We start from the raw sequence: 24,919 nt of genomic DNA on the forward strand, positions 1-24,919 counted from the left end.
GCCACCGTTCGCTTCACAGACCCAGTCTGGCTTGACTGTGCATGTGCATGGGACAAACACTCAGGCACAGGGCACATGGGTGGAGAGGAAACTCCGTCCTCACCTTCAGCTCTGGTGGCCACCTGTCGCCTCCTGGCCTCCCACACCTCGTCTACATCCGATGCCTCATTATAGGCACAGAATGCTTTTTAAAAAGAAATGTGGAAAGTTTATCAGACTTTTAAAATATCACAAAGGAGTCTTAATGTGGCACTTAAGATAATTCCTTTCAATATTTATTTCCTAAATGTCCCAACCAAAGACCCGAATAGTTTATATCCCAGCAAGGAAGGCTGGATATAGAGTGCATAGAATTTCCCCATACATCTATTTCTTTTGCAATTTCTTGTGAATCTATAATTGTTTCAAAATAAACTGAAAAAAATAAGACATGGGTCTGAATCAAACCAACAGAATCTAAAAACTATTTCTATTTTTAGTCATCTAAGGAGGGGAACAGGAAAAAGGAGGGCTACAGTCCAGAAGCATAATGGAACTGGAACAGTTTCCCCCTGTAGAAATGTACTTAGCATGAGAAAAAAAGTCTTAAATCCTTGATACTCCCAAAGAGCATCCATAGACTCCCCCGTTTCTACACTAGGTCAACCAACAGTTTAGTATCACTTCGGTGGTACAGATATGGTGCTCTTGTTCTAAGAACATACTGATATTGCCGAGACATCACAAGACAAATGAGCACTGGCCCATTTATTATCCTCATTTAGAAAGATACAGTGAGCAAGGATCAGGGAAAACAATCATGTATATGATTTAAATGATCTAAATACAAAATAGTGAAAAATGTTACATTTATTTATACTTTGTTCTTATTAAATTAGCAACAGATTGTTACAACCTGTTTCCCCTACATCTTCCCCTTCTCATACATGACATCTCCATTTTCCCAGATTCTCAGGACAAAAGTCTTAGAGTCACCACACCTCCTGTGAAATAGCAAGGCTTAGCCTACTGAATGCTTCTTCTGAGGATACCCAGAACCTGACCATCCTTTCCACTTCAACCTACTCCTGTCTCAGGGTTACCAAGCAGGACTGACACCCACTCCCACCCATGCTACAGCACACATTCTCCCACAGCAGCTCTTCAGCTTTTCACAGCGCTTCCCACCTGCTACACTGATGTCTGCTGTGTACACTACCTGCTATATTTATGCTCCTCGTCTATCTTTTTCCATTCCAATATAAGCTCCTTGAGAGCATGAACTCAAGTATACTCATAGCTTGTCTTCAGAGCCTAGGACAGTGCTCTGCAGAAAACAGGGTACAAGAAGTAGTTGTTTCAAAGAGGGAGAGAGGCAGGGAAGATGAGCACTATGCTGGTGAGGCCACAGGGAACTGGGTCTGATCATGGAAACTCCACTGTACTCTACGCCAAGAATTTTTGATGGGCAATTTAAAATGGAAGACCAAAACCTAGAAATTACTTAGAACTTTTCGTAAGTCTTATTTCATTATTTATTTGTACCATGAATAAAAAATCAAAATTTAAGTTACAACAACTAAATTTGTAGAACACTTTGTATTTTAGATTTTGTAAAATCTTAATTTCTGTGATTAAAATTAGTTTCCAATATCACACCATATACAAAAAAAAATATGAAAGATGGATGAATAATCTTAACATAAAATTATTAATACATTAGAAGAAAATCAAAGAGAACATATATATAATCTTAAGTAGGGTAAGGTGTTTTTTGTTTTGTTTTGTTTTGTTTTAATGAAGCCCAGAAGACAGTAAGAATAAAATAATTTTACTAAAAATTTTGGCAAAAAGTTACTGTTAATAATTTGCACTAAAATACAAACAGCAAATTAGGATAAGGTTAAAATACACAACACACAAAAATTCCTGAAGATCAACAGAAAAAGATTAATAAAAATGTTTGGCTGAGCACAGTGGCTCACACCTCTAACTCCAGCATTTTGGGAGCCGAGGCAGGTAGATCACAAGGTCAGGGTTGGAGAGCAGCCTGGCCAATATGGTGACACCCTGTCTCTACTAAAAATACAAAAATTAGCCAGACGTGGTGGCATGCACCTGTAATCCCAGCCACTCAGGAGGCTGAGGCAGAAGAATCACTTGAAACTGGGAGGCAGAGGTTGCAGTGAGCCGATATTGCGCCACTGCACTCCAGCCTGGGTGATAGATAAAGACTCTGTCTCAAAAATAAATAAATAAATAAAGAGCCCAAGATTACATATAAGAGAACACACAGAAGAAATGCAAATGTTCAATAAACATAAAGATGATTTGCCTTACTCAAAAATAAGTAAATTACAATGATGCACAGTGAGATCCTTCACATCCATCAAATTGCAAACAATGGAAAGAATGAGGTATTCAATGATGGCTATGATAGGGAGAAATGACACTCGGGAGGGAAAATCATGGAGGAAGTTTCCATAATGTATATTACTACTAAATGTTTAGAATTCATATTACAAAAACCACCACACATGCACAGAGTTTATATACAAGAATGTCCAATGCAAAACTACCTGAAATAGCAGAACACAGAGAACAATCCAAACCTCGAGAACAATCCAAACCTCGCTCAACAGCAGCATTTAACACGTTATGGGATATCTATCAGATGGAAGGGCATGTGATCTGTAAACAAATGAGAAGAAGCCCTGGATGTACTGATATGGAAAGATGATCAACGTCGATTATATTTTTTTTTCAAAAGATTAAAATTTTATTTCTATTTTAAAAACAATAGTAACAGGCCAGACAGGGTGGCTCAAGCCTGTAATCCCAGCACTGTGGGAGGCAGAGGCGGGCAGATCCCCTGAGGTCAGGAGTTCAAGATCAGTCTGGTCAACAAGATGAAACCCCGTCTCTACTAAAAATACAAAAATTAGAAAGGTGTGCTGGCAGGCACCTGTAGTCCCAGCTACATGGCAAGCTGAGGCAGGAAAATCACTTGAACCTGGGAGGCAGAGGCTGCAGTGAGCTGAGATTGTGCCACCGTACTCCAGCCTGGACGACAGAGTGTCAGTCTCAAAAAAATAAAATAAATATTAGTTATCATAATAGTAACATTATGTATATTTAGATGAATTTAAAAATCTGGAGAAAGCTGTGTCAAACTTCTAATAATGAGTGTCTGCGTGAGATGATATCGCAACAGATACTCATCTGACTAAGTATGTTTCCACCAGTCATACATTTTGTATAATAAGTTTGAATGACTTTAGTCTTCACAAGAAAGAAGTGGGGGAAAAACACGTATTTGATATAATCTTCCTGCTATTTATAGATGAGGAAATGCAGGGCTCAGAGCATCTGAGAGGCCTGCTCAAGGCAGGAACCAGAGATCCAGCCCCTCTGATTCCAAACCTTTCTTCCCTGCTTGGGAAATCAAGGTGCCCTGTCACAGGTGCTTGCTTTGTCCCTACCATGTGCCAGTCATGTTAGAGACTCACTGAAAAGGGGAAACACAGAGAAGACGCTGCCTGCGGCACGTCTGTAAAGCCCGAGAACCAGAGGGAAGAGCGGTGTGGTAACCCCGCGCACTGCAGGCTTATCACTCACCAGGCATATAGTTTCTTACTGCAATCCTCCCTACCACCCTCTAAGGAGGCCTGCTTTATAAAGATTCTGTAATTCCAACACAAGGCAGTCAGCCTCCAAAACCCACATCCTCCTCCTCTTGGCCCTGCTCCACCCTGCTGGTCAGGCCGAGGCCCCCCAGTGATTAGGGGCCCGAAGCAGCCATGAACACCAAGCTCATCCTTCCTCCTTAGTCTGCCTGAGTCGCTCACCTGTAAACAGGGCCACACGTTCTCTAGCCCGCACTCCCTAGCATGTCAAATGTACAAGGACAGATGCTGAAGTCTCCCATGAACCCCTGAGGACGATTCGGGGACTAATTCACTTTGCAGAGGGTCACTGTAAATTCTGAAAAGTGACAACACCTGGAAAGTGCTTCCTAAGGGGGAAAAGGGGTTACAGGGAGAGTAGGGGACCCAGCAAGGCGCCTGGCACTTAGTGGGTGCTAAGAATCCAGTTCCTTTACACACATTGAGACGACAAGGTCACCGTGCCTACATGCACAGGGCTGGCCAGGCCACACGAGGAATGAAGAGTGCTAACAGCCTGGTCAATGGGACCCTAAGAGTAACGGAAAACTAATGCTTTTGTGAAAAGATGACACTGCTCTTGGGTACCTGCTCGGCAGGTGAGGGCCAGATGGAGGTCAATCCCATCAGGCTCAGGCCCAGCACAGCCGCAGCAGCTGGGTTCTGCTCCAACCACGACCCCACCTCTCTGCGCAGTCCTCCGGGAACCTATCTGTACGTGGGCTCCCAACTTCTCCCTTCCTCTGCACTCCGCTTCCTGTCCAGCCACTCCTGCCCCTAAGGGAAGGAACCTATACTCCCCAGTTGTCTAAACAAACAACTCCCACTGTAGGTCCTCTGGCTGGTCGTTCAATTTACTGATAGACACTTTGCCACTGAAACCTGGCTGGTCTCATCTTCTGGCTGGTCCCATTTTCTGGCTGGTCCAGGCAAATTTAGTTGTTCTTTCTTCAAAGCTCCTGCCCAGGTGGTTCATACCCTAGTTGTCACACTGCAAGCTTCTTCAACAATTCAGTTGACCACTGACTGCTTATTTCACCTGGTGCTGCCCGGACGACAGAGTCACAGGGTGGCTGCCTTCAGAGAGCTGACCATAGGTGGGAAGGCAGGCCAGCAAAGGCCTCAGGATGCACTGCGGTCCGTGATGTCCTGCGGGAGTGCTGGGGACAGCTGCCACAAAGCCGCTAGTGTTTACAGGACTGACTCATCCCTTTGTCCCTAGAACCGCATGAGCACGCACACAAGGAAAATGACAACCACCAATTTTCAATTATCTGCCTTGTGTCAGGCACTGTTTATAATTTTTTAGACACTTTATACACGGTTTTTAAACACAGTTTTACAACCCTGCACAATCAATGTTATCTCCTTTTCAAGACAAAGGAAAAATGATGCTTAGAGAAATGTGAATGGTTTGCTTGAAACCACACTGCAAATGAGCAAGAGAATCAACACTGGAAATCAGATACGGGTGCATCTGGCTGTCATTCCCGGTGCGGACGACAATTCTAAATTCTCGTTAAATTTAAAACCAATCTATTAAATAAACATCACAACTGGAAAAAGATCTACCATGATAAAACTCCATTGTGTCCCCTGCAGGGGAGTTGTCCTCGTCCCCCCCAACCCCCCGCCCCGACCACGGGGAAAGTGACTGAGGTCTCAGTGGCAGATGTCTATCAATAATGTCACAACGATTACATCCCATGCCCTGCTCAGAGAAGTGTATTTTCCACATAGATCAGAGCAGAAATGTCTAAGATTGGATTGTTTATTATAACAGGCTATAAAGAAATTGCTCCTCAGGAGAGAGGGAGGCTCGGCACTCAGACAGGGATGGCCCAGCCTCATCCCTTTCCATCTCGTCCCTAACAACATGACCAGGCAGCTCTGTGTAAAAAGCAAATCTTGAAGGTAATTGATCTTTTAAATAAAAGTCAACCAAGACCTATGTACTCCCTGGAGGGAGAACAGTAAAAAATAATGATAATAATAGTAATAATGAGAATTCTACCTAACCTCTATATTGTGCTTTGGCACTCAGAAAAAAACTGCCTCCTCTGTTATTTAAATGGATTATCTTATCGCCCTGGCGAGGTGAGCAGAGCTGAGAGGCTCACTCTTGCCCCACGGAGGGCAGGGACAAAGCTGGGACAGAGAAACACTCCCCCAAAGACAGGGCTGCTACGAAGGGTGTCGGGGCGGAGCAGACACCAGAGCCCGGTACACCAGACTCTCAGGTCAGAGCATGTGTGGCAGCAAGCTTTGGTCTGCGTGCCAACAAAGCCACAGTTCAGATTGCCTCTGTTCCACTCATGAATGCACAAGGCAGGGTGAGGTATCTGACATCCCCAGTTAGGAATGCCAACCTCAGAGGGCTCTCAGGAGTGTGCAGGGAATGCGGATACAAACTCCAGGGCACACCCTGGAATCCAGCAGGCTGTGAATAAATAGGACTGCTCTTCCTTCCCACGTTCTCTTGTAGAAAACCATCATTTTAAAAAATACCAGTAAGAAAAACTGCAAAAATTATCACTATCAATGAGAGAAGCAGACACACAGACCACCCCAGGAATAAGTAACTCACAACCATTTGTATTCTGGTTTCACGATACAATATATGATCCAAGTTATGCCCCCAGTAAAGTAGTTTTTTGACATATACTTGGCTTCTATTTGCACTAAAATTATTTATTAAAATTAAAACTTCTATTTGCACTGAATCTCTGTGCAGGCTTGCACTGACATGCAAGTCATTGTCCATGCTGCAGTGGCCTGGAAGCCAGGACATCTAGATGACAGCCCTGTCACCTGCAAGCTGTGTGAACCTGAGCAAATCAGAAAACTCTCTGGGCCTCGTTCGTGATGCAAATGTGTTGAAATGGGCCACTCCTGGGGATGCATATAACTCTAACATGGCGTGATGCCAGAGGAAAAATCTTCACCTATGAGCAAAGTGAAAAGTAATGAATTCACAATACACCAGGCATCACGTAACTTCAATAAACTGCAAAGGCCAAGTGCCGAAAATGCATACTAATTCTATTGTATTCCAGGCTTTGCAATTTACACAGGTCCCTATTAAGAAGAACACATTTAGCACTTTGGGAGGCCGAGGCAGGGAGATCACTTGAGGTCAGGAGTTAGAGACCAGCCCAGGCAACATGGTAAAACCCGTCTCTACTAAAAATGAAAAAAAAAATGAAAAAAAAAAAATTAGCCAGACATCATGGCTCATGCCTGTAGTCCCAGCTATTCGGGAGGTTAAGGCAGGAGAATCACTTGAACCTGGGAGGCAGAGGTTGCACTGAGCTGAGATCATGCCACTGCACCCCAGCCTGGGCAAAAGCAATGAAAAGTAAAACTTAAATATATATAGCAACAGGGGTCATTCCTTTTAAACAAAAAGACACCTGAATGAATACAGTCCTGGTATTTTACATCCTGTCATTCCCAAGTCTCCATTGGCTGCACACCATGGGGGAAGCTGCTGGGTCCTGGAAGACACAAGTCAACCACCTGGTTCCACATTCCTCAGAGCCCAAAGTCTAGTGGAAGGACCAGAAACACAATGCTAACACTTCGCCTGCCCCTCCCACTGTGGGTGGTGAAATCCTTCTTTCTTCAAGAATTAGCAGTGTTTCATTTTCTGTGATGCCTTTCTGAATCCCTCCAGTAAAAATGTGGTGCTCCCTCCAAGGCGTATCTCTTTTCATACATACAATGATATATGATCAAAAAATGTTAAATCAAGGTTATAATTTACATGCAATGAAATACACAAATCTGAAGTGTATACTAGTCTGATTAGTTTTTACTTTTGTCTACAACCCTATAACCCACACCCCTATCAATACATGCAACATTTCATCAAGTCAGAAAGATATTCTCTTCCCTTTAGGGTGACCAACTGTCCTGGTTTGTTCTGAGGACTTTCCCAGGGTAAGGGAATTTGAGCTAAAATCTGGAAAATCTCAGGAAACCAGACAGTTGCTAACCCTAATCCCTTCCCAGCTAATTCCTGCCCCACCCCACCTTAACCCAGAGTCAATTACTGGTTAGATTTCTTTTATCATAAAACAGGTTTTCCTGTTCTAGAAAGGTATATACATGGAGTCACACATGGAGCCTTTTATGACTCAATTCCTTTGACCAGCATCATGACTTCGCACTGACCTCATGCTACTGAGTGTACCAGCAGCTTTTACTTCTGAGGAGTAAAATTCCCTTGTGTGGGAGGCATCCCACGTTGTTTATTCATTTACCTGTTGATGGGCATTTGGGGTTGTCTCCAGTTTGGAGTTATTAGAAATAAAGCTGTTATGAAAATACCTGTAAGAGTCTTCTTGTGGATATGGACTTTTATTTCTCTGGAGAAAATATCTAGGAATGAAACTGCTGGATCACTGGGGAGGAGTATGTTTAATTCACGAGGAAGTGCCTGACAGATTTCTAAAGTGGCTGCACCATTCTACACTCCCAGAAGCGGTTAACGAGGATCCTAGTTGTTTCACATTCCTCCTAACAGGTAGTGTTCTGCTTTGTAACCTTAGCCACTCTAGTGCAGATACAGCAGCACCTAATTGCAGCTTTCGTTTGCATTTCTCTGATGATTAATAATGTTGATCATTTTTCAGAGATTACAGGTCATTTGAGAAAAATCTGTTCAAATCTTCTGCCTATTTTTCATCTTTTTAGAATTGTACAGCTTCATCAATAAATTTACAATTTTTTTTATCTTGGAATGTAATCTGCATTTTAATGAGCTGAAGTTTTAAATTTTGATGAAATTCATCCTATCCGCTCTTAGTTTTATGGTTAGTAGTTTCTGGCCCCATCCAAGAAATCTTTGCCTTCAAATCAAGAAGATACTCTGCCACATTTTCTGTGAGAAGGCTTGCAGTTAGAGTTTTTACATTTAGGCCTAAAATTCATCTCCAAGGAATTCTGGGGCATGATGTGATGTATGGGTGAAGGTTTGTTTTTATTCCCCCACAGAGACATCCAGTTGTCCCTGCATAATTTGTTAAAAGACTTTTCTTTCCCGATGAAATTAGTTTTGCATTTTGTTAAAGATCAACTGATGAGATATAACTGGATCTATTTCTGGACTACTAAGGTCCATTGATCTCTTTATCTTTACACCAACAACATGCTCTCTTGATTACCACAGCTTTTCATTGTCTTAAAATCATACAGTGTGAGTCCTCCAACTTTGTTCTTTTTTGTCAAGTTATTTGTCTATTCTAGGTCTGTTCCATTTCAAAATAATTTCATAATTACACTAAAAAAATTCTGCCAGGATTTTGATTGGAATTGCATTAAACTTATAATCAGTTTGGGGGAAACCATTGCCTTAAGAAAAACTAATTCATTCAATCACTAAGCATGGTATACCTCTCTAATAATAAGAGATGGAGTCTTGCTCTGTCACCTAGGCTGGAGTGCAGTGGTGCAATCTCCACTCACTGCAACCTCCACCTTCCAGATTCAAGCGATTCTCCTGCCTTGGCCTCCCAAGTCGCTAGGACTACAGGCACCTACCACCATGCCCAGCTAATTTTTGTGTTTTTAGTAGAGAGGGGAGTTTCCCCACATTGGCCAGGCTGATCTTGAACTCCTGACCTTGTGATCTGCCCGCCTCGGCCTCCCAAAGTGCTGGGATTACAGGTGTGAGCCACGGTGCCTGGCCACCTCTCTAATTATTTAAGTCTTTAACTTCTCTGTATCATGTTTTGTCATTTTCTAGGTAGGGATAAGATTTGTAGAAAAGTTATTTTTAAATACTGAGTGTCACCCTGCAATCTTTCTAAATTGACTTATTATATCTAATAATTTCTTCAGTGTGGCAGATTTCTCTTAGGATATTTATGCACATAATCATATGTACCATACAAAGACAGACATGTGAATAATAATAATTGTACTTCTTCATTTCCTATTTTAATGCCCTTATTTATTTTCATCCCTTATTGCTCTGATTAGGACTGCCAGAAAAATAATGAATACAGTAGAAATGTGCCTTATTCTCATTCTTAGAGAAAAAGTGATCAGACTTTCACCTCTAAGTATAATATCAACTGTGGGGGATTTTTTGGTGCATAGCCTTTGTCAGACTGAGGAAATTCTCTTCTAATCCTAGCGTACTGTGTATTTCTGTCAAAATTAAATGTTAACTTTTGTCAAATGATGTTTCTCCACCAACTGATATAATCATGTTATTTTTCTCCCTTATTTTCCTAACATGATAAATTCTAATGACTGATTTTCCAATGGTAAAACAACCTCATATTTCTGAGTAAAACCTGAATTGTTCATGCTGATTTGTCTCTTTCATACATCACTGAAGTTGATTTTTTCTTTTCATATTTCACATGAGGTTATTGGTCTACAATATTTATTATTTCCATAATGTCTCTGTCTGGGTTTGGCATCAAGGTGATGCTAGGATCATAATGGAAGTTGGGAAGTATTTCCTCCTTGCTTATTTTCTGAAAAAGTTTTTGTAAAGGTGATATTACTTCTTTCTGTAAAAAGCTTTATATATTTCAGAATGGAGCCAACTGGGCCTAAAGTTTGCTTTGTTGGAAGTTTTTAATTAAGAATTAAAAATCTTTAACTGATGTGTGAATATGTTTTCTGCTTCATCTTGTGTCAATTTTAGTAATTTGTGTCTTTTTTTTTTTTTTTTTTTTTTTTTTTTGAGGCAACGTCTTGCTGTGTCACTTAGGCTGGAGTGCAGCAGCACAATCTTGGCTCACTGCAATCTCTGCCTCCTGGGTTCAGGCAATTCACTTCCCTCAGCCTTCTGAGTGGCTGGGATTACAGGCATGCGCCACAACCCTGGGTAATTTTTGTATGTTTACGAGAGGCAGGGTTTCGCTGTGTTGGCCAGGCTGGTCTGAAACTGCTGACCTCAGGTCATCTGCCCGCCTTGGCCTCCTAAAATGCTAGGATTACAGGCATTAGCCACTGTGCCTGGCCATCTTTTTTTTTTTTTTTTTAAGAGACAGGTTCTTTCTGTGCCACCCAGGCTAGACTGCAGTGGTACAATTATAGCTCACTCAAGGGATCTTCCTGCCTCAGCTTCCTGAATACCTAGGACTCTAGGGATGTCCCATCATACCCAGATAATTTTTTTCAATGTTTTGTATATTTTATGATTTTTCATATTATGTTATTATCCTTTTAATGTCTGTGGAATTAGTAGTAATGCCATCTCTTTCATTCTCAATATTGGTTACTTGTATTTCCACATTTTTTTCTGACCACCCTGGTTACAATTTATTTGTTTTTTCATTAATCTTTTCAGATAACCAACTACTGGTTTCACCGACTTTATGAATTCATTCATTCATACTCTACATCACTGATATCCTCTCAATTATTTCTTCTGCTTACTCTAGATACATTTTGATCTTCTTTATCTTAGAAAGAAGCTATATTACTGATTTTCAACTATTTACCTTTTCTAATATAAACATTTACTGTTTTATAAATATCAACTAGGCACTTTGGGTGGCTGAAGCAGGAGGACTGCTTGAGGCCAGGAGTTCAAGACCAGTATCTCTACCAAAAGTTTAAAAAATAAGCCAGCTGTGGTGCTGTGCACCTGTAGTTTTAGCTCCTTGGGAGGTGAGGCAGGAAGATCACTTGAGCCCAGGAGTTTGAGGTTACAGTAAGCTATAATGGTGCCAGTACACTCTCACCTGGGCAATGGAGCGAGATTCTATATGCCCCGCCCAAAAAAAATACACACATACACAGTAGGTGGAGTTAATTGAAAGAACTGTTCACTGATTAAAAGAATTGTCCAAGTTTTCTAAATTTTTACTAAAATTTGTATCTATTTATTTTACCAAACATTGAGAGATAAATGTTGAAATTTTTAAGTATAATGGTGGGGTTGTCAATTTCTCCCTTCAGTATGTCCGTTTTCTTTTGAAGCTATATTTGTAAATACAGTTTCATTTGATCATTATGTACAATTGATGACTTGATTCTACTGTCACTAAAAATAGTCCTCTTTTGCTCTTGGAAATCTAATTTATATTAAGATACCCAAATCAAATCACTCCTGGGCTCAAGTGATCTTCCTGCCTCACCTCCCAAGTAGCTAAAACTACAGGTGCACAGCAAAACAACTGGCTTATTTTTCAAACTTTTGGTAGACATACCGGTCTAATTATTGGTGTTTACATATGTCTTTTCCTTTATCTTTTTGCTTTTAAATTACGCATAGTTAATGTCAATTTCTTATAAAAAGGTAGTTAGCATCTAACTTACGTAGTTTGACAACCTCCATTTTTAAAGGTGGTATTAAATCTATTTACATTTAGTGTAACTCTGGATACTGTACAGTTGAGTCTACCGCATTGCCCTCTGTTTCCTACTTGACTGTATGTTCCTTGTTCTTTCCTCCTACTTTCTTGATGCCTCTTCCCCTTTTTCTGGATCAAGTATTTTTAAATATTCCATTTTATCTCTTCTGGCTTACCATCCATTCCTTAAGTGGGTTGCTCCAGAGTTTATGTGTATCCTTAGCTTATCACATCCTAACTTCAAATAATATTATAACAATTTGCATATAACACAAGAACTTCTATTTTCCCATCCGTTCTCTGTGTTGCTATTTTGTTACATATTTTATTTGTATATGTGCTGTACGCTACAGAATTAAATGTTCTTATTTCTTCTTTAAGTAGTCCATTAGTCTTGTAAAGAAATTTTTAAAGTGAAGGAAACAAATATTTTCTATTTATTCACTTATTTACTACTTACTGGGTTCATCACTTCTTTATATAGTTTCTGGTTTCCATTTGCTTTTATTTCTGACTAATGAGCTTATGTCAGGCTAGTGAAAAGCAGGAATTGTGCTCCATTTGTCTCTTGAACCAGTGATCTCTTTATATAGCACCTGAAACTTTGGAAAGTGCATTACTGGAAGCACAAGTAACGTCAAGGGACCCACAGAAAGGCCAAGCCACTCTGGCTAGTCACACTCAGAAGAATTTTACAAACATGGTACTATGGGTCATCAAGGTCAAACAGGTATTTTCCAAAAGGTTAAATAAAGAATCTTCATTTAAGAGAGAACAGTGTTAGAAAAAGCTCACTGGTATAAACCACCTGCACATATCCCAGCGATGGCGAGAAGTGCATTCTACGTGAAGTGTGGGATTGGGGCAAAGGGACTGAAGGGGAAGATCTGGGCCGTATCTTGAAGCACCATCGATGTCATAGGAGGGACTCTGGACTTTATCTCATCAGCACTGGGAAAGTATACACCAGGGCAGTGGCATGGGCACATGTGTACTGAAAGGATGACACAGAGCAAGTCTGTCAGCAGAGAGGCCAGCCGGGCAACTCTCTCTACAGTGACAAAGCATGCAGTGGACTGCAGAGACATCTCAGAGGTCCAATCCACAGGGCTTGGGGACCACTTAGACTTAGGAATAACAGAAAAGGAGAATTAGAGACATCAAATCTCAATCTCAAGAGAAGGGCAAAGAACCACAGAAACCAAAAGAAAAGGGAGGAAGGGCCACAGGCTGGGGGGCATGACCCACACAGTGCTTCACCTGACCACCCACGCTTCCAAACCTCTGTGTGCAGCAAACCACACAGCAGCATTTTTCTCATCTTCAATTGTCATTTAGAACTGTAGGGGCCATGACGTGACAGCCAGATATCAATAGGGGGGAAAAAAAGACGAACCCAGGGACAACCTGTGCCGCTTCCAAAAATTATTTATATGAGCAATGGCAGCAGGAGATGAAGAGATGAAAAAGAAACACACGCCAGGCTCATGATGAAGCGAATCTAATGCTCAGAAAGGGCCTGAAATACTCTACCCTCAGCAGCAGTCCTGGCCAAGCTTCCCCAGGGGCAAGTGCGTTAATGCTTTATACAAATTCAAAACAGAGGCCAGTCTTGGCAGCAAAGGCTCTTACTCTGAGGATTGAAAAAGTGACAGATGATGAAATGTGACGCTAAAAGGCCCAGCTAAACTATTAATTCTTGCTGAAGGCATTCTCCAATGGCTGGGAAGAAAAATAGTCTTTCCTATAAACTAAAACCACATTCATTATTTACAGCTGTATCATTTTAAAGGGATTTTATGTCAACATTAACATGGACAATGACATGCCTCTATCTCACGCTGAAGCACACAGGGCCTACTGGAGGAACAGGGGCTGCATGGGATGCCCCCGGCGCCCCATCCGAGGATAGACAGGTAAGCGTTTAAATAATACCCACCTGGCCCTCCCTACTCTGATAGGCAAGGCCCAGCTGGACAGGAACACCGGGAAGAGCTCGGACATGAAGAGCACCTGCTTCCCGAAATGCTCCAGGCACTGCGGTAGGAATGGGAGCCACAGAGGGTCTCCAACTGGCAGGAGCTCCACCCCAGCTTCCAGACTCCATGACTCCAACTTCGCCAGAGGGCAAAGTTTTGGATGAGAAACTGTCATTCTTCTACCTCAGAAAATAATACCCTTAGTATCTCTTGCCACTTCTGGGTTTCAAGTGTATAAACTGTCCAATTTCTTTCTCCCTGAAGGCAGACTAGGTCTGGAAAGCAGGCAGGAGAGAAAGCCTCTGTATGAGGAGGGCCTCCTGGGCAGAAATAACCTGACGCCCAGATGGCTGGGAGCTCCACAAAGTACCCATCTTACAGGGATGTCAAGAGTGATGCCAAAGAGATGCTGGACTTGTCCTGGGGTCCCTGAGACCTGTGATCTCCACTGAACTCCCGCTAACAGGAGAAGCGGGAAATGTGTGTGCACAGCGAGAAACGCGCACACACACACACACACACACACACACACACACACAAACCCTGCAACCACCAGCATCATCATGGCACACTATGACGTGTAAAGCCCATGCACTCACGGCCACCCAAGAGGCAGTTCTCAGATAACACCTGGCTTCCTAATGAAAAACCGACAGCCTAGAGAGGCTAAGCCACTGGGCCCAAAGGCCTGGATCTGACAGGAGGCAGGACAAAAACATGCTGAGGTCAGGATTCCAGACGCAGCGCTGCTGAGGCTCTAGAACACCGCCACTGCTCAGCAGTAAGACATTTACCTGGATGCTGGGAGGGTACTGACTCGGGTGAAAAACACAGACGGTTCAACTTCTACATGCAGCCCCAGGGACAGATTCCTGTAATATCCTTCAGCGTGGCCCGGGCCTCCGGAGTATTTGAAATTCAGGACAGCTTCCAGGGTCTAAAAAGATGTTAAAAACAAAACAAAACACACACGTTAGTACTCCCTAGTTTAATCCACCAGCAGGCAGGTGGCTTCGCTTAGGAAGAGTCTGAAGATAAACCCAGCTTGCTACGTCATCAGCACTGGCCGACTCACACCCCGGCGGGCGCCAGCTTCTAGCTACGTCATCAGCACTGGCCGACTCACACCCCGGCAGGCGCCATCTTCTAGCTACGTCATCAGCACCGGCCGACTCACACCCCGGGTGGGCGCCATCTTCTAGCTACGTCGTCAGCACCGTCCGACTCACACACCCGGCGGGCGCCATCTTTCCTGTGATGACCCAGAGTCTACAAAATTCTCAGTCCGTACGTGCAAATGGAAAGGGCTTGCACAGCTTCTCTCTGGTTAAGTACGGCTTTTTGTTTGTTTGTTTGTTTGTTTTGTTTTGTTTGTTTTTAGAGACGGAGTCTCGCTTTGTCACCCAAGCTATAGTGCAGTGGCATGAACTCGGCTCACTGTAACCTCCACCTCCTGGGTTCAAACAATTCTCCTGCCTCAGCCTCCCGAGTAGCTGGGATTACAGGCGCCCACCGCTACGCTCGGCTAAATTTTGTGTTTTAGTAGAGATGGCGTTCCACCATGTTGGCCAGGCTGGTTGAACTCCTGACCTCAGGTGATCCACCTGCCTTGGCCTCCCAAAGGGCTAGGATTACAGGCATCAGCCACAGCGCCCAGACTAGATACGGCATTTTAGAGAGAAAAACACATTTCTGTGAGCATCATTTCAACATAAGATGAGGTGACAGGCGGAGTGGAGTGCTTCCATCCAGAAGGTGGAGTCACTTGGGCTGACAGTGAGTAAAAGCTGACAAACCCCGCAGTCAGGATGTTTTCCTGAACCCATCCAAGACAGTTCACAGGGCAACGAGGCCCTCCAGGAGGGGCGGGGTGCTGCACAGCGGGGGACGCCCATGTGCTCCTGCTGGGGCCCAGTGGCACCCAGTGAGAGGTGAGGAACAGAGGTATGGGAAGACCCCAGCCATGGGAGTGGCACTGCACGCAGGAGGGCTGGGAATGGAAGGGGAACATTATAGCTTCTCTGCAGCCGCGAGTACAGGGCAACACCAGAGAAATGTGGAGCCTGGGGGGTACCCACAGTAACCATAGCAACAAAAAATCCAACCCGGTTTCCCTTGGACTAAAGGACCTCGCCTTCCCCAGGAGCATCTTGAAGCAGCAGGCACAGCAGATCCAGCCCAGGGGCCCAATCTGGCCACCGCCTGTTTTTGTGTGGCCTGAGAGCTAAGAACAGTTTTTACATTTTTTATAGCTTGTAAAACAAAACAAAATAAAACAAAACCAGAGACGAATCTGTAACAGAAATCATATGCAGCTGGCAAAGCTCAGAGTACTTACCGTGTGGACCTTTACATCAAAGATTTGCAAATAAAACCCAAGGAAAACATAGGAGCAAATCTTCATGATCTTGGGTTAGGCAAAGGTTTCACGGCTATGACACCAAAAGCATAAACAAAATGCAAAAAAAAAAAAAAAAAAAAAAGCTTCTCTTTGTCAAAAATAGGGACAATAATTAATACGTATCTCACTAAATTCCTGCAGATTCGATGAGCAAATACAGTGACAGAACAAGAAGTCACTCATTAAATCAACTCCTTTCTCCCCTCCAACCCTACCCATCTGACGACATGATGCAGCATGGTTTAGAATGGGAGGAAATGGGTTTCATTTCCATTTCTTCTAGGTTTTGTTTTTTATTCTTATAATATAGCAAAGTATGCATAACATAAAAGTTACCATTTTAACAATTCTAAGCGCACGGTTCAGTGGTATTACGCACATTCACTTTGTTAATCAACCATCTCTGTCATCCATCTCCACCTCCAGAAATTTTTTATCTTCCCAAACTGACCCTCTGAACCCATTCAACACAGACTCCCAGTCTCCCTTCCCTAGGCCCTGGCACCCACCATGCTGCTTTGTGTCTTCTTGAACTTGACCACTCTAGACACCTCACATGAGTGGAATCCTGTAGTAACTGTCCTTGTGTGACTGGCGTATTTCACTTAGCATCATGTTGTCAAGATTCAACTGTGTTGAATCATGGGTCAGAAATTCCTCTTTTTGAAGGCTAATATTCCATTGTATGTATGCACTGTGTCTTACTCATCCATTCATTTGTCGATGAGCACCTGAGGTGCTCCTACCCCTTGGCTCCTGTGAACGGTGCTGCTATGGTTGGATGATACTGAGACCCTGCTTTCAGTTCTTTGGGATATATGCCCAGAAGTGGAATTTCTGAACAGTATGGTTATGCTCTGTGTAAGTCCTTGAGGAGCCACCATATCGTTTTGCACAGTAGCTGCACCATTTTACATTCCCATCAGTGTTGCACAGGGTTCCTGTTCTCCCACATCCTCACCAAACACTGCTATTTTCTCTTTTTGTGATAATGGCCATCCTAAGTGGCATGAAGGGATAGCTCACTGTGGTTTTGATTTGCATTTCCCTAGTGATGAGTAATAATGAGCATCTTTTTATGCACTTACGGTCCATTTATGTATGCGCTTGTGGTCCATTTATGTATGCGCTTGTGGTCCATTTATGTATCTTCTTTGCAGAAATTTATATTTGAGTCCTTCAGTCTTATTTTAAAAGTTCACTATTCCAAATTCCTCTCACCACTCCTCAAGGTGTCTTTCATGGCTACGTATTGACAGGTTCTCTTCAATATTTGTACTGCCAGAGAAACACCTTCACTGATTCTCTCCACCTATGTAAATATTACTTCTCCTTGACAGCCCAAATAAAGCCATGCCTTCTCCTTACTTACAAATGGCTCAATAAAACACATATTTTTTTAACTATTCAAGGATCATATTTTGGCCTCACCAAAATCCCAAATCCTTTGTCACTCCCCTTACTCCCAAGCACCACTCTGTCAACTCCAAAAGTTGCTGATTTCTTGTGACTGTGTCTTAGACCTCTTAAATTGCCCTTGTCATCAGCAGAAGGTGAGACTCGACACACATACACTTAGTAATTCTGTCAAGACTTTCTGAGTTCAACTGACTTTCATCTGTTTGATCTGTTTTTTCATTCATCTTTCAAACACTTCCTGGGTATCTTCTGAGTGCCAGTTCTGCACTTACTACAAGATGAAGATGTGGTCCCTGATCTCAGGAAGCTCAATAAATGTTGAGTCAATGTATGAATAAGTTAACTAACAAATAGATGAAGCTGGCCAACCCCCTAACATATATAGAGCATATTCCTCAAATTGCAGGCATGGTAGTCACGGAAATAAAACTCTCAGTAATGGCCTAGAAAAGCCAAAATCTGTGAAGTACCAACAAATGTCACCCCGGCTTTTTTGTTTGTTTGTTTTTTAAGGTAAATTTAAAAGGCACCTACAGAGAGTGATGTAGAAGAAATCACCTGGGGAATGAACAAAAGTACACAGAGACAGAAAACTGTCAAGTACCACATCCCCAAGAAGGAACAGTCTGTGTTTCTATTTTCTGGGAATTCACTATTCCTTTATTCTATAGGGAAAAAAAAAAGATAATTATGAGGGGAACTATCTAATTTTAAAAAATCAAGCACAGAAACGGTGTATTATTTCATTCTCACATTGCTATGAAGAACTGCCTGAGACTGGGTAATTTATAAAGAAAAGAGGTTTAATTGATTCACAGTTCCGCACAGCTGGGGAGGCCTCAGGAAACACAGAATCATGGCAGAAGGGGAAGAAACAGGTCTTACATGGCGGCAGGACAGAGTGAGCAAGTATGTGAAGAAGGAACTCTCAAACACGTATAAAGCCATCAGATCTTGTGAGAACTCACTCACTATCACGAGAACAGAATGGGGGACACTGCCCCCATGATCCAATCACCTCCCACCAGGTCCCTCCCTCAGGGATTACAATTCAAGATGAGATTTGGGTGGGGACACAAAGCCTAACCATATCCAAAGGTTTCCTGAAGTTCAATGTCACTGCCTTTCCTCTTTGAGATAAAAACAAAAACCTGAAATAACAACAAAAAAGGCCTCCTCAGTCTTTTAATATTAGAATATTTTAATAAGAATATAAGGGAAGATGGGAAGTCAAAAGACACAGGATGTCCAAGCCCTTTTCCTCAATTCAAGAGACTTCATAAGATGTTCCCTTCTGAGAGCATTTTTCATTCTTTACTTTGACAGAAGACTACTGCAGAAATCAGTAATAAGCAAGAGACCACAACAAAAATGTTTATTTTCCAGGCACACCACTTACTATTCTAGTTAATGAAAGGCCTGTCAGTGAGTACCTTGTATTAGGGAGCACGTACTCTGTGCCAAGTGCTGCACTAAGTGACCTATGCACCCAAAGGCAAGGGTCATGAGACCCCCACAAGGGAAGTGCTGCTTTTACCAACGAGGCTCAGGGCACACCCAGGAAGCAGCACAGGCAGGAACTGAACACAGAGCAATGCACCTGCACAGCCCACTCTCTTGCCATTCAGGCAAACTGTTCAGAATTCATTCACCCATCTTATCATTTACTCACTCACTCCGGACAGATGTCTACTATGTGCCAGGGACTGTGACACCTGAAAAGAAAAAGACACAGTACTGCCCTGGGGGCCCTGGAGTCTGGTAAAAGAAACAAGCCCAGAGGCCTCTGAGTAAATGGTGACATGCTGTGTCATGGATAAGTGTATTGGGATCTCTGAGGATACAGGAGAAGGAAGGACTACATATGCTGGGTGGACAGGAGTTGGAAAAGAAGGCATAACAAACCAGTAAGGAAGACAGGGACTAGACAATCATCAAATTGAAAACGGATAAAGAATAGAGAAAAAAAAAATTATACTAAGGCCTACTTCTTGAAAATACTAATTAATTTGACAATCCTCTAAGTTAAGTTGATCAAGAAAAAAGAGAACAACAAATTACCAATATCAGGAATGAGAATGATGATTGGTACAGATCCTACAGATATTAAAAGGACAATTAGGGAAAAGTGTCAACAGTTTTGTGCCAATAGATTCAACAACTTAGATAAAATGGACACATACTGCCAAAATGAATCAAGGAGAAACAGAAAATCTGAAGAGCCTCATGCCAACTGAAGACATTGCATTCATAATCAAGAATATACTTCCAAAAGATGGCCAGGCATCCTGGCTCATGCCTGTAATCCCAGCACTCGGGGAGGCCAGGCAGAGGCAGATCACTTGAGCCCAGGAGCTTGAGACAGCCTGACCAACCTGGCGAAAGCCCACCTCTACTAAAAGTACAAAAATTATTGGGCTTCGTGGCACAGGCTTGTAATCACAGCTACTCAGGAGGCTGAGGCATTAGAATCATTTGAACCCAGGAGGTGGAGATTTCAGTGAGCCAACATCATGCCACTGCACTCCAGTCTGGATTACAGAGCAAGACTCTGTCTCAGAAAACAAACAAGCAAACAAGAATATACTCCCAAAAGAACCCCGAGCTCAGACTGTCTCTCAGCTGAATTCTAACATATTTAAATTAGAAATATCAATTTTATATAAATATTTCTAGCAATCAGAAAAAGGAGAAAACTTTCCCAGTCTTTTTAAGAGACCAATGTTACTCAAATATGAAAATCAGACAGAAACTTCCAAAAAAACTATTCATGAGGCCTATATCCCTCATGAATTTAAATGTAAAAGTTATTTTTAAAGTACTAATGAATCAAGTTCAGTAAAATATAAAATGAGTAATACATCAGGGCCATCAATAATGTAAGGTTGGTTTAATCTTCAAAAATCAATGTCATTTACATATTAATAGAATATTGACAGGCAACAAAAAGAAAAGCTGAATAATCATTAGCTCCAGAAATAATAGTTGACAAAATTCAAAACCCATTTGTAACTTTTTAAAAACTCTCAGCAAACTAGGCACAGAAAGGAATGTCCTCATTCTATGAAATGCACTCATGAAAAACCTACAGTCAAAACCATACTTAATGATAAGCAACAGAATGTTTTGCACGTAAAATCCAGAATAAGGCAAGGACATAGCTATAAAGATTTTCATAAACACTGTACTCAAGATCCTATCAAGTTCAATAAGTGAAGAAACAAAGGGTATCTATGTTGGAAAGGAAGACATAAAACTGTCTTTGTTTGCAGACAACATGATCACATACCAAAAACATCCTAAGGAATCTACTGGAACTCTCAGAAATTGCTGGTGGTGCTTACTATAAAATAGTAAAATCCTTTTGAAAAATAGCTAGGTAAATCCTTCTAAGCTTAAACCTGCAATTAACATATTACTCAGCAAAGCAGCTCCTACTAAGAAAAAATAAAAACACATATCCACACAAAGCCATGCATGTAAATGTCCATGGAGACTTTATTCATAATACCACCAAACTGGAAACACCAAACCTCCATGTCCAACAAGAGGTAGGTGACTGGATAAACAAATTGTAGTAAATTCATAAAATTAAATACTACTCAGCAAAAGAATGGACCAAACTACTGATACATACACAACATGGAAGAATCCAGAACACCTTATTCTGAAAGAAAGAAGCCAGCCACACAAGAGTGCATACCGCTGCTTGTATGTATTTAAGATACCAGAAAAGGTCAACCTTTGGTGGCAAGAAGAAAATCAGTAGTTGCCTGGAGTTAGGACCAGGAGAGGGTTAGCTGCAAAGGGGTCAGAGAAACTTTGGAGGGTGATAAAAATATTCTATATCTTGATGGTGGTGGTGGTGGTGGTGGTGGTTACATGGAGTATATATTTGTCACAATTCATCAAATTGTATGGTTAATGAGGCTGCATTTTAGCGAATGCAAATTACACTCAGTAAAGTTGATTTGAGAAATTGATCATGACCATTAATAGGCATACAATCACTCATAAACATTATTAAAGACTCCAAGTCACAACAAGGGCCACATTGATGTGGGACCACCCGTGTCTAAAGGTGAATGTGAGGCCCTACAAAAGGCTTCAGATAGAGATTTAAGAGTCCCAGGTTCTGCAGGAGAAGCAGCAGCAGTGAGGTTATTATTCACCACAATTAAAAGTTCACGTGACCTGGGAGAAGTCACATTACTTTTCTAGTTCTCAATCTCCTCACCTTAAAACCTGAGTGTCATGCCAGATGTTGCCTGGGGTTTTGACTAGATCTTATATGAACGGTTATTCTTCACTTTCCTAATGTTTCACAACTTCTAATATAACTATGACTATTGTCAGAGAAAAACAGTCATCCTCATATGTATGCCAGCCAATTTAAATGTATATGAAGTAGATCTCTAATAGTTAAAGACCCCAATTGAACCTGTCACCACAGATTTCCTTCTGCTCTGTTTCTATAATATGACATAAAATTAATAGCTGTGATGTGGTCCACTTAATAAGTCACACATTCAAGACCAAAGGCTGGGGCTCATTCCCCAAGAGACCAGTGCAACGGTTGACTTAAGGTCAATGAAACTCACAAATGAAAGCCATATCATTACTTTCCAGTTAATTAGCACTTTCTGCCAAAGTCTTTTTTCAGTGTTAATGATGCCTTAAAGATGCCAAGTAACTACAAAGTGAGCCACCCACAGCAGTGCAGGGATGGGTTTGAACAGCAGCAGCCACCAACACAGCTTCCAGGCCCAGGAGTTCTGTGGTGGCTGAGAAGAGTCAGAATGCAAGGTGCAGAGGAGAGGGTATATCTGGGGACGGTTAGAAGACCAAGTTGAAAGTCTGGTTTTGGGTACTAAGGAGAGCATCCGGTCAGAGAGTCAAGGGCCAGACTGAACTGGGGACCTCCTGCCTAACTGCCTGGGTGATGAGCCCCATGCCATAGACCACAGCAGCACAGAGGGCCCCCACGGCCTACCTGTACTTATGCTTCAGCCGAATTTCAGCGTCTATCAGAAGCCTTTGCAGCATCTGCCACTCTCCAATACATGCCACATGGGCACTCTGCTTCTGCACCACTGGAGTACCCATCATACCTGGAGTCAATACTTTGTTGATGGGAAGTGTGTTCCATCATATAAAATCTAAGTGATATAAAATGGTCGGTGCTGAAATGGCTTGCTCCCACCTGTCACCACGTCCAGACCACTGTCCCCTCGCATCTCCTGTAACCACTTTTATTAGTTTTCTTTAATGCGTCCACATTTATTTACATAGATTTATTTACACAGATATAAGAAAATACAAATATAAACCTTTTTCCTCCACACCTGCTTCCTCCGCCCAGCACCACCTTATAATAAATAAATAAATTACACATGCCGTCCATCTCTGTGCACCTGATTGTTCACTTTCACTCAGTATATCCTGAAGATTTTTACTTAGTAGAGACAGCATCCTTTGTATAACATTCTTTGCAAGTTATTTGTAGACGTGTGGCATTCCATGGTGCAGATGTGCTATTGCTTATTTCAACAGTCCCTATACACTGGATTTTTGGTTGTTTTCAATATTTTGTTACTATGAACAATGTTATAATATAACTACATACACAAGTCACTTTCGATATATGAAGGTATTTCTGAAAGGTATATTTTCCAAGGGAGATTTCTGGGTCAAAAAGCAAATTCTGTCATTTTAATAGATATGACCCTATTGTTCAACTGAAAGTTGAGCCATTTCACATGTTAACAGCCACGCTTGAGAGAGCACTTCTTTAGTCAAAGCCTTGAAACTAAGGTATATTGTCCCACTTTTGGCTTTTAGACAGTCTGACAGATGAAGACTCTCAGTGTAGTTTCATTTTACATTTCTCCAATTATTAAAAAAGTCAAATATCCTTCCATATGCTTAACGCATTTTCATGCCTTTTTCATGAATTACACGTTCATATCATTTCTCTATTTTTTAATTGACCTGTCAGTCTCTTTTGTCAAATTCCTGGGAGATTTTCTCCCTTGTATGAAATCATGTCTTGCAGATAGACAGTTTTACTGCTTCTTCACTTCTAACATCCATGCCTTTTACATTTTCTTTCTTGGCCTACTGCACTGGCAAGGATTAGTAAATCAATGGATGAAAATAAAGATTCCAAAAATAAACCCACACTGACACAGGTTAAGTGATTTCTTACCATAGCTAAGGCAATTCAATGATAAAATTTACCTCTTGTACAAACACTGGTGGATACATGTGTAGAGACAAATAAATCTCGGCCTTGACCACACATTATTTTGAGGTGGTTTATACATCTGAACATTTAACACCTAGAACATCTAGAAGAAGACATGGAATATCTTTGCAGTCTTGGGACAGGAAAAGAGATGTCAGAGAAGACACAAAAAATACTAAACATTAAAGGAAAAAACTTCATTTCATTAAAAGGTAAATTTTCATCCAGGGAAATCTCCAAAATGTTAGAATACAAAATTTGTCCCTTTCATCCAAGTTGTCAAATGTATTCAAATGCAACTCTTCATAAAATCTTTTTTTTTTTTTTTTTGAGAAGAAATCTCTCCCACTCTGTTGCCCAGGCTACAGTGTAGGGGCACAATCCGAGCTCACTGCAACCTCTGCTTCCCTGGTCCAAGCAATTCTCCTACTTCAGCCTCCTGAGTAGCTGAGATTACAGGTGCTTGCCACCATGCCTGGTTAATTTTTGCATTTTTAGTAGAGACAGGGTTTCACCACATTGGTCAGGCTGGTCTTGAACTCCTGAGCTCAAGTGATCCATCTGCCTTAGCCTCCCAAAGTTCTGGGATTACAGCATGAGCCCCCACGCCTGGCCCATGTTCTCTTATTAACCTTTTCATGTCTGTAGGATATACAACATGTTCCGCTTTCATTCCAGATGCTAATAATTTGTTTTCTCTCTTTTGTTGATACACCTGCTAGGGAATTATCAACTTTATTAAAATTTTGAAAGAATTAATTTTTGGCTTTGTTAATTTTCTCAAGTGTGTGTCTATATCCAACACAGGACCTGGCACAAAGCAAGTATTCGATAAATGCTTACTAAGTTGAATTACAGTTGAAGATGATTAATGCATTAACTATGGATCAATGTCTGTTAAATGGATG

At 41.7% G+C, this 24,919-nt stretch overlaps 1 protein-coding gene across 4 annotated transcripts in view; it reads right to left on the minus strand.

Annotated features, from left to right (window-relative positions):
- Positions 1-24,919, minus strand: part of TRAPPC9 (trafficking protein particle complex subunit 9) — a 722,918-nt gene that overhangs the window by 257,629 nt on the left and 440,370 nt on the right. For all 4 annotated transcript variants that reach the window (XM_074387191.1, XM_074387190.1, XM_074387189.1 and 1 more), the window contains one exon: positions 14,739-14,881. In XM_074387191.1, coding sequence (XP_074243292.1) covers positions 14,739-14,881 — 143 coding nt within the window. The remainder of the gene's footprint in view (positions 1-14,738; positions 14,882-24,919) is intronic.

This window comes from Saimiri boliviensis, chromosome 15 (assembly GCF_048565385.1).
Source record: "Saimiri boliviensis isolate mSaiBol1 chromosome 15, mSaiBol1.pri, whole genome shotgun sequence".
NCBI classification, from domain to species: Eukaryota; Metazoa; Chordata; class Mammalia; order Primates; family Cebidae; genus Saimiri; species Saimiri boliviensis.